The sequence below is a fragment of the Aquila chrysaetos genome, chromosome 20 (assembly GCF_900496995.4).
Source record: "Aquila chrysaetos chrysaetos chromosome 20, bAquChr1.4, whole genome shotgun sequence".
In the NCBI taxonomy this organism is placed as follows: domain Eukaryota; kingdom Metazoa; phylum Chordata; class Aves; order Accipitriformes; family Accipitridae; genus Aquila; species Aquila chrysaetos.
This window is the reverse complement of record NC_044023.1, coordinates 10793437-10811105: the sequence shown is the minus strand read 5'-3', so window position 1 is coordinate 10811105 and position 17669 is coordinate 10793437. Positions and strand designations below refer to the sequence as shown.

The 17669-nt window shown below is 35.3% G+C and overlaps 1 protein-coding gene across 34 annotated transcripts in view; it reads right to left on the bottom strand.

Annotated features, from left to right (window-relative positions):
* Positions 1-1039: 1039 nt before the first annotated feature.
* Positions 1040-17669, bottom strand: part of LOC115333444 (sarcolemma associated protein) — an 87520-nt gene continuing 70890 nt past the window's right edge. For 25 of the 34 annotated variants that reach the window (XM_029996361.2, XM_029996368.2, XM_029996369.2 and 22 more), the window contains 7 exons: positions 15718-15840; positions 14887-14961; positions 11045-11365; positions 9621-9738; positions 7866-8037; positions 6256-6390; positions 1040-1599 (listed from right to left, as the gene is read on the bottom strand). In XM_029996361.2, coding sequence (XP_029852221.1) covers positions 1510-1599; positions 6256-6390; positions 7866-8037; positions 9621-9738; positions 11045-11365; positions 14887-14961; positions 15718-15840 — 1034 coding nt within the window. In that variant the 3' untranslated portion in view covers positions 1040-1509. Of the gene's footprint in view, positions 1600-2639; positions 2730-6255; positions 6391-7865; positions 8038-9620; positions 9739-11044; positions 11366-14886; positions 14962-15717; positions 15841-16288; positions 16416-17669 lie in introns of those variants that run through there. The other 9 variants (XM_029996362.2, XM_041118872.1, XM_029996371.2 and 6 more) reach the window with 2 other exon arrangements.

The window sequence follows — 17669 nt, the reverse complement described above, 5'->3', positions numbered from 1 at the left end:
TAACTTAAGATAGAACCTTTAATTAAAGGACAATGACCCTCAAAACCTCACAAAGTAAATTATATGCTAAATTTCTATTTAAATATTTAAACTATCTGTCGATTGCCATAACATTCTTTAAAGCCAATTGAATTGCTGAGATTACCTCCCTATTTTGAAGTTTCCTTTAGCAGAGCCATTTTACTTTACCATTCTTTAGCATATTAAGTCTTTAATAAACTTTTTTGACAGAACTGTTGAGCTGAACAAGACAACTACAGTCTACATTTAATTCAGTACTAACTACAGTGATTCCCACCAAAAGTCAGCAAATAGCAATAGTTATAGTACTTAGATAAGGAAAATAAACTTTGTAATGGGGACCACTGCATCATACTTACAGCCATGTGATGAGGATGCACAAAATTTTACTACCAAATTAAAATCACCTTCACCTGACAATACTTCATCAGGTACATGATTCCAATTTTGTAGTATTTTATGTATCTTTGATTTTTTTTTTCAGCTAATCACAGATGTACTGTAGCAGTTCTCTTAATAAAGTTACATCAACAAAAGCTTATCTAAAGAGCTTCTCCAGCTCAAGTCAGAAAGTATCAAATGACTGAAAAAATAAATTGATACATGTGATATGTGAGAAAGTATTCATACTTTTAAAGAACATATCTCTTTAAATATATGAAATTTAATAAATTACATTCAAACTAAAGTTAACGTAAGTTGAATCACCGCACTATGTCCATCAAATGACCAAGTACTTGCTCCCAGAAATACCTTAGTTCACTCAAGAACACACACATGCTTACACTCGCACACGCGCACACTAAATACTTTAGGCTGGTCTTCACCATCAGTATCTCTATCTCTTTAAGGCTGGACATGAATTGTGTTTATTCCCAAAAATCATTAATAAAGCAATCCTTATCAAAGAAAAATATGCTTCCTTCAAAAGGCATGGTAAGAGAAGTTTACTTAAGTCTTGTTCCCAACAGCTCAGTGACTAACAGCAAGTAAAATGGTATACCGGTTTAAAAAAAAAAAAAAAAAAAAAATCATACTGAAAGGCACTGAGCACATGGCATCTGTTTTCCAAGTATCTGCAAGGTTACTTGGCTTGGGCGTCCAAATCAGAAATGTGTTTTTCCTTTTAAATCTGGCAATCAGATTCTAAAGAAAGTGTCCACAACCCTAGCCATTATAAATAATTTGGTACCAAGAAGCCTACTTTAGGCCACCATTATAGTATTCAGAATCCCAACATACTAATTTAAAACTTGCATGAAATTGTAAGCAAAAATATTGCTCACAGTATGATGAATCACAATTTTATTCCCTCTTTATAGACAGATACATTTTATACAGTTTAAAGCAAATGACCCTACTGCTGTTCTCACGCAGAGCTGTGCTGTATTAAGAGGTAAAAAGGAAGAGAATTAATCTGTTTTCCCTCAGTATATGAATGTTGCCAGCTTCTAAAGGGAGGACGGTGTATGGATTCAACAACAGTTCTCATGGAGAAGCTCTGGTTAGGCCTGGGTACAGCACCACGGCTGTTACAGCAACCAAAGCTGCCATCACAGGCATCCAAGGCCATTGTCTCTGTGTGGAGAGAAAAAAAAAATCAATATCATATTTGCTCTAATTCATACTAATCAGTTTACCCCGTGGTTCCTGAAAGTCTTGAGTACCTGTTGATAGGCATCACTAAAACGTTACCCATGAGCCCTACTGCAGGCTAGTCCTGACTTAGAGCATCACAGTAAACCGTGCTTCTCTAGCAAAGGGAACTCCACAACTCTTCATGACTGAAGATCATCAGGAGAACTTTTGGCAGTTCCGTACTTCCACCTTCATTACTGTACGCACCTCAAAGAAATCTGCTATTAAACATGTGAGGGCTTAAGATGTTTAAGACATCGCTCATGCCAAGTAATCGCTAGACAAAGGTTTATGCAGTACTGACATCTTGAACTTAGCTTTTGAATGTTCAAATCCAGATCTATGAAGTTAGTTTCTAGCAAATCCTAACAACATCATTTCTAATGGACTGTCACAACATTTCATGACAATAGCATTTTAAGAGGAGGACACACTGAGAGACATTAGAGAAAATGCAAGCTGAGAGTTCAGAATACAAACCAACCACCTATTTCTCATCTTGTCTTTTTTTCCATCTTCTTCATAGCAACAGTGAGAAAAATTAAAGTGTTTAGAGCCAGAGAGGAATTTCTTAGTCCATAAATAGGAACCAAAGCTTCTTGATTTTTATTATTATTTAGAGGCAAACTCTTCATTTTTCATGGTTAATTAAGCAATTAAGTTTTCTTACAGGCCCTAGCATCACAGCATTGTGCAAAAGGTAGCCCATTTGCTAAAGACAAACTGAGACCAAGTTAGAAGAAGCACATTCAGAACCAGTTACAACGAAATCCATTGTTAGAATTAAAGAAATCACACAGATGTTAAATGATTAGTTGATTGCTCAGCTCATCAGTATCAACAGAATGGCATATTAAATGAAGGGTTTGCTTCAGGTAAAGAAATACCTGTGAGCATTTCACCATGCACTATTTTATACAGAAATGGCACAAACAGGTGAGAGGGACAAACATACATTGACTGAACAGTAGTGCTTGTACCTTTCGCTACCACAATGGGCCGTAACACCAATACAGGAAAGCCAGGATTAGGCCGATGAATACGGCTGGGACGGGTTGTAATATGGAAGGCTAAAGAAGGGAAGGGATATTAAAAATCACTTTGTGCTGTAAATCAATCAGGTAAAGATGATTTAGAGAGGGGAAAATAAGTCAGTGAGCTGTGTTTTAATTGAAATGTATTAAAGACATCTAACACAATACAGCATTATCTAATCTGGTATACAAAGTTAGTACACCGTTCTACTCAAATCAACAGGGATGTTTAAAAATAAAGGGAAGTAAGCAGAAAATGTTCTAAGAAACCTCTTGTCACAACTTGGAATTTAGCACTTAAAAACAATACAAATCTTAAACTGATTTGCCTGTATCTTATTTATAGCTGGGTTTTGTTTTTTTAAGTGATAGGAAATCCCATCTGGATTTCTTAAGGTAGAAAGACTCACACCAGATACTGAATTTTTCAGCTACTTCTTCATTCCTTGCTAGTTAGCCTTTCCCATTTTCCATCACCAGCCTCCAGGAAAAACATTTTTTTTCCTCCATTAGTGAATCAATTACAACTATGTCCACAGGCAAACCCAGTTCAGACATTTCCATGAGATTGTAACATGACTGTACAATCAACACTAAATTACTATAAAAGCAGGGAAGTACATTTCGATTAGAGATACCACAAAGATCAGCATCTCTGGAAGGTCAGCAGCCTTGTGACCAAATGCAATTCTGAAAAAATTGATCAAATGTTGCAGCTGCGCCAAACTACCAGCTGGCAAGACTGCAGGGTTAATTTAGCTTACAGCCTCATTAGAACCATCTACATATTTTCTCAGCTACATTCAATTAACTGTAAACTACTTCACATTCTGGATGGACAGCCCCTATCCTTAATATGACAAATTAAAAGCAAAAATGGATCTAAATTCTTTTTAAGCTGTCCTTAGAAGACTTCCGCTTTCTCTGTATCCTAACCTATATATTTGTGCACACACAAAGACACACAGAGGTTAAGTTCAAACCATGCTAAGTATTTTAAGAACTTTTTTGTGCTGAAGCCACCTTGATTTTGTTCAAACAAATAAATAAAAAATTCATGTTTGAAGACTTTCTAAAACTTCGTGATTCATAAATAAAATCTCATCCTGTTATGAATTTGCAGAAGTCACTTAATCATAGAGCCTCCAATATGGTTCAAAACACAGGGATCTTAGAAAGTATTCTAGTCTCTGCCACTCAATTTAAATTTGTTTTAATCAAGGCAAATATTTCACAGAAAAATTATGTGTAACTATTGAAGTAATTTTCATGCAGGATTATTTTTGTGTCATTGGTGCCACAAATCGGAGTGCCACCTTCCCACAGAAAGCATGTTGGTAGAAATAATCACAGCAGTGTTCAAAAAAGTGTCAGAAGTTTAAGTCAACCAGAGCAGCTAATGTCCTCAAACCATTCACATAAATAAATCTGTCATATAAAGCGCATCAGGAAATAATCAGTGACTACAAGCATGCAAGCACAAGTAGTACACCACACTGCTAAGCATTTCAAGAACACAACACTGCAATTTTTTAAAAAGTAAAACTTAAGTATAAAAACTTAATATTTAAATGATACCCCAAATGGAGTACAGAAGCCTTGTCTTTTCTAACATTTGTTAGTTCACTGAACAATCCTATGGATTTTTTTTTTTAGTTATACGCATTTATGGCTGTGGCATTTTGGCAAATGAAACAGATGATAAATATCCACCACATTAAATGAAATTGCCTCCAAATGATTAAATTTTTCCCCTCACAAACGTATCAATATATAACAAATCCCCTTATTGTTGAGGAGCATTTAAGTAGGTGCTTCATCAAAAACGAGCAGCTTGTATTAGAATATGAAGATATGCAAACTCAGATACAGATGGGCCGCAAAAAAGGAAGAAATCCCACAGTGGTAAGTCACGTTCTGTGGGACACATTCTGTGGGACACTGTCCTCAGAAATGAAGTAGCACATAATGATTGCAGCATAAGAGGACAATGGTACTTGAAAAATTTGACTTTGGAACTCAGCCCAGTATCCATGATGCTTCAAATAATCCACAAGATAGATATGTTTTACATTACTGATGGCAAGTAACGTTTGCTTGAACAGCAAGCTTATCCTGCAAGTCCTTATGTGGCTGGATGCTCTTCATCATACCCTGACTTCCAGGTTTCAACTGTCATAACTAACTCCTCTGGAAGCAGATTTTGGCAACTGCTGTGGTTCCTGATTTCTTCAAATACTCACCTCAAATTCTTCCTAAAATTTCCCTTACCTTGCAAGCTTTTCCACTTTCATCAGGTGCTCCAATTCCCTTCACAGTATTTCTTCCCTCTACTATCCCCCTTTTTCCACTGATCATTTTAATCCTGAAGTTAATGTTTTTAAGAGAGCAGAAAATCTCACATTCACAATCACTTATTCAGTGTGATCTCTTCTGTTAGGGTGGGGTTTTTTTGGTTGTTTGTTGACTTCTGCCTACTTTAGTAACTCACTATTATCTAAGCATTGCAGAAGAATTCTAAGCAGGATGCAGGTTCCAAGAGAATTAATTATAACATCATATTCCTGAAAATATGGCTGAAAAAGTGCAAAGGGCTTCAAATTCTTTACATCTTTGACAGCTCTACTATGTTAGAGGTTTACATTCAGTAATTGGCTACGGCAATTCATATTCATCCAAACTTTGGGCATCTAGCAGCCAGCTGATTTTAGAGAATGGGACCTGTAAAACTTTCTTATTAATCAGAGAAACAATTTTCTAAAAGGCTATTACAAAGCATCCATTATCCTCCTGTTTTGTACTGTCCACTACAGGAGTTGTTCACCCTGCAATGATTATAGAGGTAGTACAGAAAGACAATAAACCAGCCATCCCAGGGTACTAAGGTTTCTAAAATAAGGCTATGACCACGTTATAGCATGTCTGCCACACCCTTAATGTTTGGAGGATTTCAGAAGTTTCGGTATAAACAAAAGTTGTCCCTAGCTGTAAACTCAATTCTAATGATACCACCTCTCAAATTAATTGCAACAGAAAAGAGTATTTTCATTAGTGAGTAGAAAGGACAGTTCAACTGCGCTGTTTAAAGCATGAGCCCATGAAGTATAACCACTGTTAAGAAGCATGAGCAAGAGTAAGGAGGGAACATCCATTGTAATAAGTACTAATAAAAAAAAGCATCTTGAAAAAGATTGCTTAATTCATTTGGATACAGGTTTCTCAGCTTTTACCCATGTGCCATTCTCTGAAATTAAAAAGTTTTACTTAGTTCTGGTTCACTAGTATTTAAGCCAGATGTTTCCAAGACAGCAGATATCTAAGGCCATATTTAAAACTGTCACACAACTGTAAGTTTAACTTGCATGCATAATTGTAACAGTGTAGTGACCCGCAAATTTGCACAGGTAGTACCAGAGTGGAATTTTGCATATACTATGGTACACAGCCTTTTTTTTTTTTTTTTAAAGTCCGTCCTTTTCTATCTGACACTTACATATTCCCTCAATCAACAGAATTGCCAGTGTCATAACCTGATTTCCCCACATATTTTGTACAGACTTACGTTGTTTCCTTTTTCTTGTAGCAGCTTCAGGTTTTCTTTACACTGTTTGAGCTCTTCTGTGAGTGACTGGTTTTCTTGTTCAGCCATCTCATACTTTGCCTTCAGCTCCGAGAGCACAGTCTGTGTTCTTTCATACTAAAGACAAAGAGAAAAAAGTCTGCGGACCTCTGGACACCCAACACATGCTTACATTTGCTTAGTGCACAGCTTCCTTTCCTGTCATCTGCCTAAAGCAACTTGCCTTGGATCAGTACACTCTCTTTTCATAAAAGCAAGGTAGAAAAATCTTAGTTTAGATTTTCTTTTTTTCTAAATGAAGATTTTTATCAATGACTTTGAAGGGCTAGAATTACTAAAAACAAGGAAATACAAAATAAATGCAAGGCCTTAATTCACCTTGCATACCAAACAATCACTCATTACCATATTGGAAAGGACCGTAAAAACTATGACGACAAAACAAGAAAAAGAAGAACAAAGAGTCCTTTACATTTAAAGAGTGTTCTTGCATCTAGGCTGTAGCTTAAATAGCTATACCAATCAAATAGGTGCAAAAATCAATGTTCTGTATGAAGTAAATCAAACCCTCTTCCCACATAGCAAACTCAAACGTAAGAGTAAGAAAGGCATTAAAAAAATATTATGCCTTATTAGTATCACGCCATAATCCTCAGCGTGAGTCAAGTACAAACAATACTGGGTGAATGTGCCTCATGTTCCTGCAGTGTGGGCAGCTTCTCCATACATTCAATTTTTTCTATAGATCATAAGCTTTCTAGTAGTCCTCATGTCAGGGATTAGTAAGGACAGAACCAATGACTCTCAGTACTGGCATTTACCACAAATTTAAGAGACCAGGCACCTTTACAAATACATCTGATTACAAAAACACAGACTAACAAGACCAGGTTTTTAAAATTCTGAAAAAGCTAAGGAATGTGACATGGATCAGTTTATGACAAAGCAAAGCAAAGGACTGCAAAAGAAACTAAAAGCAGTGACTGGGAAAAACTTCACTCGAAATGATCATAAGTTAAAGTGAGTAATTGTTGGAGAGTATGGCTGCCTTCTAGACATAATCTTTAGAGGCTAGGCAGATGAAATATATGCTCAAAATGCTAGCTTTTCCTTATGCACTTGCTAATCATCTTCAGCAGCCCAGTGATCCAGTAAGATGAAAGGAGACCTTTGTAAAGAATGCATAGTCGCATTGGCAAATAAAAGAGTTTAACTCTAGCTAGGAAGATCACACTGACTAAAAAGAATTAATTTTGACTCACAACAGCTAATGAAACTCTGTATCACAATGTTGAGGAAGACTGAATAAGGGTTTACCTGTCTGAACAGCTTGGAAGTAAATTCACTAAGGTAATGCACGAAAGTAAACTTTAGGAGGTTCCTAAAATATATGTAAGTCATTTTATCTGTAATCTTCCTTTTTAGATTTAACCCCCAGTTTATATATTGTTAGCTACCATAAAAGTACTTGCAATAAAAGTATGAAAAATTTTGATTACTAGAAATCTTGTATTTCTCTTTTTCTTTTAGCCTAAAAGTCAAAGTCATTGGCCATTATATTCTCTCAAAAAAGAAATAATGTTTTGTGTTACCTCTTTCTGAACATCTTTTGCTTGACTCTCAGCTTCACTGAGTTGGCTTTTTAGACTAGCTGCATCCCGTTGATGTTTTTCTCTCAAAGATCCCATCTGATTTTCAAGTTCCTTTCGAGACATTTCAAGAACACTTATATCGCTGGTTAGCGCTAAACTCTGTTTCTGAGAGCTGAAAAACAAAATCCAATTGATTCCTCATGTGTTTTAAATTTAAATAAACACAAGGTTTTTTTAAAGCACTTTTCATCCTCCAAAGCTTCACACATTATTTTTATATAATATGGAAATATTGGCTTAGAGCAATCATAGAAGTACAGATCATCATGGTCTCCCTATACAAAGTACTGACACAAAAGGGCAGCCATAGTCTTGCTTTTAAATATATGTGCACAGCTCAGTGTGTATAATTAATCATAATCTCTAATTTTAATAATGCATTCGTAATTTTTAGCTTCTTATTTTAATTTTATTATTCACTAAGTATTTATTATATATTCCAAAGTATTTTGAAATCAATTTGTAACAAAAAGTCATCCATCCAAGGTTGTTAGAAGTATTTCACTTGTTTGCACACACACACCTGCTTTACTCCAGTGGCATAAGCTAATATCTAGTATATATTCTTCAGGTGTTTAGTACAATTGTGTAACAGTCATAGAAAGCTCTAAATTAAGCCATTACAAACTCCAGTGTAATAACCAAGTAGTATTAATTTGTCTGTGCAAAACAAAGAAAAATAAAGGAGAGATCTTGCATATCTCCGTTATGCAAATCCTGTATTTGCTTGTGTGACCTTCCATATGAAAACAAAAAAAGTGGAAAACGGGGCATGATGAAACGAAAAAGAAAGGTTTGATTCCTGTTAAATAACATATTAGTTCTAGAAATGTTTTACTGTGGCAAATTTCTATTTTTTCAATTAGATCTTACAACAGTAAGGAAGCCAAAAGAAAAAAAAAAAAACAAACCAAAAAAACCCAACCAGATGGTTGGTAAAATTCAGATCTACAATAAAACAAAGTTGCTGTCCCATATTTACTTTGTGAATTAAATTCCAATATCCGAAACTGAAAAACAATGTAATAATGGCAGATGAAAGGATAAGAGGGGAAGTTACTTCCAGGCAGAAGATTTAGATAGCCTTTAGCAATATCATGTGCTCAAACATGATACAAAAGAGATACAGTAAAATACAAATACTCCTGCACTCTAAAATTCCCTCCCAAAGGTATTATGGCACTTGTGATAAGAAGATTTGTATTTTTCTGTTAAGCAAAACATGATACAGAATACTGTTTCTGCCCATCATTACTATTTATAATGTGACAGGCTTCCATGAGACACCATACTGAGAATCATTTTCCAACCCTGAATGTTGAGAAATTTTTAGGTTAGGAGATCCATGTGGTTTATTATCTTTTAAGTAGAAAGATAACTGTTAAGTCTAAATACTTACACAAAGCATGCTTCCAAGTCCTTATTAAAAGCAGCAAAATAAGTCAGGTTGCCTTATGTCTATATAACACAACTGGTAAGTAATACAGAAGCATTTCCAAAATAGAAAAAAACAGCTTGGTATAACAATATGGCATAAAAGTGTGTTCAGCCCAATGCTATGATATAAATAAAATTTCAATACATTTATTGAAACACCATCAGGCATTTAGTATCACTTTTGGAAAGAAAAAACAACAACAAAAAACCTTTTCAGCTACTACGATACCTTCCTAGACGAATCTATTGTGCCCTCACCTAGAAAGCTCCTTCTCTTGTCGCTGAAGTTCAGATGTAAGCATAGTATTTTCCTTCCTTAGTGTAACACATTCAGCTTCCAGAGCACTCCACTCTGCCTTCAGCTTTTCAAGTTCACCTGCAATGGATAAAATTTAATTGAATTGAGTAAAATTATTTCATGACTGCTTCAAGTATCACCAGCTAATAAACAGAAGAAAAGCTGGTATCAATCATAAATCTCAAATATACTTGACATGATTATAGTCACATGAATTACCTCACAAGCACCTATAAAACATTACAGTATCTTCTACTGTTATGAGGTTTGTGAGCTGTTACACAAGCTAGTGCTTTTTTTTTTTATGCAAGCTTTTTCTAAGGCACAAAGGAGGAGAAAACAGTCTGTTTATAGGTCTACTTTAGCATTTTAGAAACAGTGACAGAAAAATGTATTTGAAGAAATTAATTTCCCTGACTTGAAAATAGCAAACTAGAATCACTAGATACCATGACTCTGCTACCAGGAACAGAATGTTTAAAGCAATAACTAAAGGGTGAAAATGAGACCTTTGAAATAAATCAGTCCCTGGTAAAATAGATAAAAATCAATGTTCCTCATATCTTCATAATACAATGACAGAGACTGGAGTCTGAACTGGAGAAAGGCTTCTCCAACAACTTCACAAAGATTAACCGATTCAGAATTTAAAGTGTATTTTACATATGCCAGTTTCTCTGTGGCATGTACAAAGTTTCAGCACAAACTTTTGAACTCTTACTAGCAGATTCTCCAAGAATCTATAGGCCTGGAGTAGTGACTCTCAACCAGTCCTCATGAGATGTGGGTGCATTACAGGTAAAGTGAAACACAAATGAATGAGCCTAAAAGAAGCCCTATGCTGGCTCAGCACAACATAATTGTATACCTCTACATCATGTGTCCAGAATAAAGCTTTAATTTTAAATTTGTTTTAGCATTTTTATGTTAAAAGTGAGATGGCATGAACAGTTTTATTAAGCCATAAAATACAGCTATTTGTCTCAAGTGAAGGTTTGCTAGAAAAATTAAAAGGTCAGAAGCTATCCATTTACAGGCTTAAATTATACAGAAGTTACACAAATCCCTTTGAAAATCTGTGGCAGTATCAATCCCTCAAACAGTACAAGTTTTCGATCTTTTTTAAATGGAATTATACTTGGTCTGCTCTTGATTTCAAAGGGTACCTAAGCTAATTTAGGCATTTAATGAAGTATACAAAACAGCTTTTGGAACACTACAAGCCTTGATACACATACATAAATACACACATATGTGTGTATATATATAGACATAGTAAATGACTACAGAGACAGACAAACAGTGATTTGAATAATTGACATTCATCAGATTGATAAGGATGCTACTGTTAGCACTGGTCTGTGACATCCTTTTAAACAAGTACCTTTTAAGCGAGTAGCCTCTTCCTTCTGCTGATCCTCACACTGCTGGCATCTGAGCTGAAAACTCGCTTGCAGATTGACAATTTCTTTTTCGTAATCTGAGGCATCCTTCCGCCAGAGTTCAAGTTCCGCTCGCACTGTTTGCAGCTCGTCTTGCAATGCAGAAATATCTGTATCTCGTTCCGATGCTGCCTTTTCTGCTACTTGTTGAAGTGACAGAATCTCATTTTGAGCACTGACTAGTTCATCTCGAGTGCTTGAAATTTCATTCTCCTTTTCCTCACGAAGATTCTCAATATCTTCTTGTAACCTTCGCAACTGAGCTGGAAAGCATACATTAACGTTAGTATTTTTTAAAACAGAAAATCTAAAAAACATAACTCCCTTTCTCAACATTTAATAGGACTAAAGAATCCTAACGCAATTAAAAAAGATACTAATCTTGTCAAATATGTACCTTTAAAGGCATGTGTATGGGGTCATGTATTACAGAGTCAAAAGAAACAAGAATTATAGTTGGACAAAGCTTTCTTAGGGTTGTGTTATGTGTGCGAACCAAAATTTAGATTCAACTTCATTGTAGGCAAAACAAGTATTATACGAGGACACCATGGGATTCAGGGACAACAGGGAAAGCAAGAAAGCTTCTCTGACAAGCCAAACAGTTGCAAAGCTACAACGGAAATGTTTGCCTGTTCAGCAGTTAACTTGTAACGTCTATAAAATTTGAGGTACAGAGTCTAATTTCTACTTGTCTCAACATGTAGTAAAGGAAATAAAAATTACTTGACTTCTTTGCAAAAAGCGTTTTTCAAAGCGCAAGGTGAATTCTGAATTGAAAGGGACAGCTGCACCAAATATACTGAACTATCAGAAGTCCTTAAGCATTTACAGTTTACTGTAAATGTGCAGCAGTCACACATGCTAGGCTATTTTACATCTCTGCATGGAACAAACCTTATAAATTATACCCATTCAAAACTGTTTCATTACTAAACACATTTCTTTGAGCGCAACTATTTTTTATAAACACACATGCACATAGAATCCAGTGCCAACAGTTGGAAAAAAAAGTACAGTACAGAGGAAAAGGAAGTATGAAAGAAAGAGGAAAAAAATTACAGTTAAAACCCTGACTGATGGAAGCGAAGTGTTTAATTTGCTCAGCATTTTTGTTTTGCTTTTTAAAGAACACATATGAGAGTTCAAATATAGTAGTAATATAAGTAGAATTAATATACAGGTACAATCTAGAAACTTTGCTGTTAGTTGATATACAGTGAAGAAGAAAAATGCAACTTTTTTCTCCTCTCCTCTGAACAGGATCCAGCAAGACATTTAGCTCATTAGATAAACTAAAGAACCTATGAATTACCCAGTTCCACACTCTGGAGGAAAAAGACAGTATGGGGAAAAAAATATTGTATTTATTATATATTGTAATACATAAGAGCTGTTATAGACAACAGTAAGTTAGATTTCACAGCAATTCTGTGTAAGATGAAATGGTCTACCTGTTCCATAACAAAGACATTTGCAGCATGATGGATTTTTTAATATATGTGAGCAACATGAGGCTTACTACCACCTCATTTGTTTGGAAATAGTTTCTACAGGCTTATACTAACAGAATAGCAAGCAAAGTAGTAGATGAGAACAACCTGGCAGCAATACAACACATTACATATTAATAAATTGCCTTTCCATGTATCCTTACATTAGAAACCTTGAATCTACCAAACCAGTATGCTAGGAACCCACATGTTTCTAAAACACCAAGAATTATAACTTGCTAACATAGCAGGTGCCCATTAATGAGCAAAGGAAAGTTTTTTTCAAACCATACCTTCCTGATATTATTATCTTTATCAAGCCAAGCTAAATTCCTGCTTTTCAGTAATGGCAGTATTTCAAAGAAATTTGTTTTTTTTTCCTTCTGTTTGCATTGTTGATGAACAACTCTCCCTTTAAATGTTCAGGCATGAAAACAAGCATAGTATGACTGAAAATCCAAACACATACATGCGTCTCTAAAATTTGGTGGAGTTGTAGAAATAACTTACAGAGGAAAATTACTACTAAGAATATTGGAATGGTTTCTGAAGCACTGGATATGATTTGAAAGGGCAATTAGAAAGAGAACTTCCATTACATCTCTTATTTATGTAAGCCATTACCTCATCTAAACTAACGCTTAACTTTTTTTTTTTTTTAATAAGTAATGACAAGTTACTTGAATTTCCTTGCCTTATCTATCTGTTCATCTAAAGAACTTCACACGTAGAGACAGGATCTCAGTTGTTTCTGTGGCACCTTCTCTTCTCTATGACAAACATATAAAGCCATGTAGCACGGGCTGGCCTGAAACTTTGATTCCATGAAAATACTTCAAGAAATGTTACTGCATGAAGCTGCCAGGATTTTTTTCTCCACTACAGTTCACAGAGACTGCCAAGAGAGAATCTTGACATATTGACAACTTTTCCCAAGTTGTGAAATGTGTCACACCCCAAAAGTTTGGGAAGCAGCAGGCATACAACGAACATCAGAACATTCTGAACTACAATGGAGAGAGAAGTGGAGGAAACATTAGCAAGACCTCACTTGAGAAGGGTTCATGAAACAAAACAAAAAGAAAGTACTGAACTGAAAAGAAGCACCTTGCAGTTAAGTTTGGCTCTGTCAAGCTTCTACTTTGATTCTCCTTTTTTGAGAGGGAAGAAGATTTCTTTTTTCTGCATAAAAATAACTATCAAATTCTAATTTCTAACACTACAGCATTTTTTACTTGGAGAATTTTCATTCTTAGCAGGATAAGAGTCAAAATTAAATTGCTCCTCTTGTTCTGAAGATGGGTATTATGTAAGCTCCTCTTTCTTACAGGAGCAATGGCAGAAAACATAAACATTATCTCCTGACATTTATATAAAACATTGCTATTATATAAGCTTCTCAGTGTAACTGGTATATGGCAAGTACCACATTCCACAACAAACTACTGCCCATAAAGTAATTTGCTAAAGCTGTTTTGATTTCCTAAGAAAGTGAGGACTGTTAGTCCATCTGCCTGCCTGCTCATCTGCCTTCCAACCATTTTTGGGTCCAAATCAAATGTTATGCTGACAGAGATGCCAAGGTATGAAGCTCCTACAAGTTTTATAACAATCAATGGCTGAGTAGATGTTCAAACTAATGCTTGCTCTAAAGAAGTCACAATATAGCCCATATTGATTTAGACAACCTCTTGACCAATGAGGTCACTCACATGCACAGGGTGACAAGTTAATGTAATACAGAATACGTGACACACAAGTTAAGTAAATCACAGGATACCATTCCACTATGATTATTCTGGGCTGAAAAGAGCATGATTGGTCATACTGTTTTTTCTAAAAAGCACAGAAAGTGTCCCTGTTGCAGAAATTTTAATGCATGCTGTGAGGTTGGATGTAGATCTGGATTAAAAATTTCTTTAAGAGGATCCTATCAATGAAGTAAAGAGACTGAGTAGCATAAAAAAGACTAAACCTTCTCAGTGCTCTGAAGATAAAAATAGTCACAGTAAGAAGCCCTGGATCATCCAAAGCTGAGAAAGACTGAAGAGAGAGGAAGGAGAAGAGGTATCTGTTACAGGTTACATCTTTTGCATTTTCTAAGTTATGATTAGAACCATAGGAATTGACAGGAAACATGTCACGATAAAATTCAAAGATATGGTGGAAGAAATCAGATTTAAAATATACACTCAATTAATATTTTCCTTTATTAGTGCTTATGATGCCACAGAAACAGCCAAAGCTATATATTTTCCCTAAAGAGTGGGGTGAAAAAAATAAATTCCTACCTTGCAGAACATTTATTTGCTTGTTGGATTCTTCAACTTGCACTCGATATGCTTTTCTCTCTTCTTCCAATAGCGCTATAAATGAAAGTGAAAATGTGCCCAAAAGTTTTTGTAAGAAGTATTTCAGCTGTGTAATTAATTTTAGTCAAAACTCCCCCTTAACTGAAAAGATTAAAATAATCATATTATTTCAGTAAGTTATCAAAGCTAGTAACTGTGTAAGTAGTTTAATAAAAAGTTAATATTAAGACATCATTCCATTATTATGGTAGTACCACAATTAATTTGAAATTAATATAATCTGTTGCCTGATCCAAAAACTCCATGTGTGCTAAATGCAAACAGGTGTGGAAGAAGAAAAAAAATAAAAATCTGTAAATATACCCCATAAAGAACACTGAACAATAAGCAATTAAACTGGACTATACTATTTCCTGTCAAAAACAACCCACAGTTTTGCTGAGGATAATGATAGAGCTACATATCTGATAGGATGATCTAAACAAAGAACTACCACTGAACACATTACATTATGTGCATTATCTGACTGAAATACAGATTAATAAATATCTGTAGATGAATATATTATATAAGGATGAAATACATGGAGTTCAAGTATGTATTCAGTACTGAGAAAAGACTCTAGAACCAAAAAGTCAGAGCTCAATTGGACTGCATATAGTTTAGAAAAAAAGCAAAAGGTTCTCACATTCTGCGCAGGAGATGAAACAAATTTATCAGACAGTCCGCAAAACTGGACCCCCTTTTAAGACTCCCTGATAAAGACAATTTTAATGGATACCCTACACAATCAAGTGATCTGGGTCTCACCTTGAAGTTCAAAGCATTTTTGTTTACTTGTCCTAGCTAGCTCTTGGGCTTCAATCAGCTCCTTGTGCAGTTGCTGAATTTCTTGCTTAGCCTCAGTCTCTGATTGTGCACCCTGCAATTCATCTGATAAAAGAACATTTTCTTTAAATTGTGAATTTGTACAACAGTTTATTTTGCACTGCCATGTGGTGACTGGCAACATTTATTCAAATAATCTGAAGTTAGTTAAAGTGAACTCAGAATTGGGTTAGGTAAATATTAGCAAAAATATTAATATACTTTTAAAAGGAGGAAAACATATGCAAACTTCAAAACATTCATCATATATAACATGCAGTATAAAACAAAAAATAACAAACAAGAATTAGAGAGGTTTTAAAAACACTGTATAGATTGGCAAGGATTCCCGGACTGATAAAAATGAACAAACAAGCATAAGAATCTTTGTATTTACAACTTGTCTGTTTTCAAAAGGAAGCTACTCTAACCCTCTCTCCTAGCACACGCTTATCAGCACTGATCCTGCATCCCATCCCCTCCCTCCCACAGCCCTGCTCCTAACAGCACGTACCAGCCCTGGCAGGCAGCATACCAGCACGCTTACAGACCCAGCCTCCTACTGAGGCTGGTTAATGCCAGTCAGCTGCAAGAGATTGTGCAAAGATTTGCTAGGAAGTGGTTTGCTACTGCCAATCAGCTTGCTACCATGCAAGGCTTGGCTTCCCCCTCTACCTCTGTGGACCGTAATGACAAGGAAAGAAATAATTTAGGGAAATTTTCTAAAACAAAATTAAGAAAATGAAGAAAAGTCCACCCTCTTTGTTTCATTCAGTGGCCTAGTGAATACTAAGCTAAATTTTGTTCGCAAATTTTTTTTTCGCTATGTCTTCAAATATCAGATATATCTTTAATACAATCAGATATCTATGCATGTTATTTAACCTCTAAATAAAAACATTTGCTCTTCCCCACAAGTTTTGTATTAGCTCAAATGCATATGAAATACCTCTTGGGCTTATAAGTCATGACTTGCAGTCACAGGCAAATTAAATACTTCTAAAGCTGAAGTTTTCGGGGAATTTAAAAGAGGAAAAATAAGTATTTGTAACTAAACAGCAGTGTCCTCTAATGGGCACACACTAGAAACTAGATGCAGTAACAGGGAGGAAGACAACACTCTAGCCTGCAGGCATCTGCAATGCCGGGAACTGGATCCAGGAAACTCTCATTCACTACATTTTCCTTAAGTAGTGTCTGTGGAAACAGATCCTTCAATAGGCACAAACAGCACTACTAAACTATATAGGCAGAGGGCTAAAACTTTATATAAGGCCTGTTAGGTGAGAAAGGTAGAGGAAGGAAATTAGTGAAAAAAGTCCAGCTGTGCATCATAGGAGAGGGAAACCAAAAAGCTAGGTGTGTTACACAGCTAACTCGTTAATAAATGCCTACCACTACAGACCATATGGATTTCAGATAAAGGCACACTGCTTAGAATAAAAACCCCAAAAGATAAATTACTTTGGTTGCCTGGACCTTTCACTAATAAGAAAAAAATAAATACAAGCTATAGTTTAGTTCGTTATTATACTTTTGACATTCGTATTTGACTGTATATGTCACCAATAAAGTAAATAAAATTTTTTTCTGCTGTTTTCTTAATTAAAAAAATTGTTTATCAAATTATGCTACAGTATTCATACTGTATCCCTCTAAGAAAAGAGGCTATGCTTTTCGTATTCTCACAGTAATGAATTCGTGGGATCGAGTAGAGCTGAGGGCACACATGTGCTCTTAGACTTTTTCAGAACAGAATTATGAGAGCAGAAAGAACAAAGAGGACTACATATTTCATCCAAATACTTTCTAGTACAGTTTATTAGAGTTCCAAATCCAAGTTTCTCTTCACTGAACATGTTTTGTTCTTAGCTTCTCATGGATAAAGACTTGGG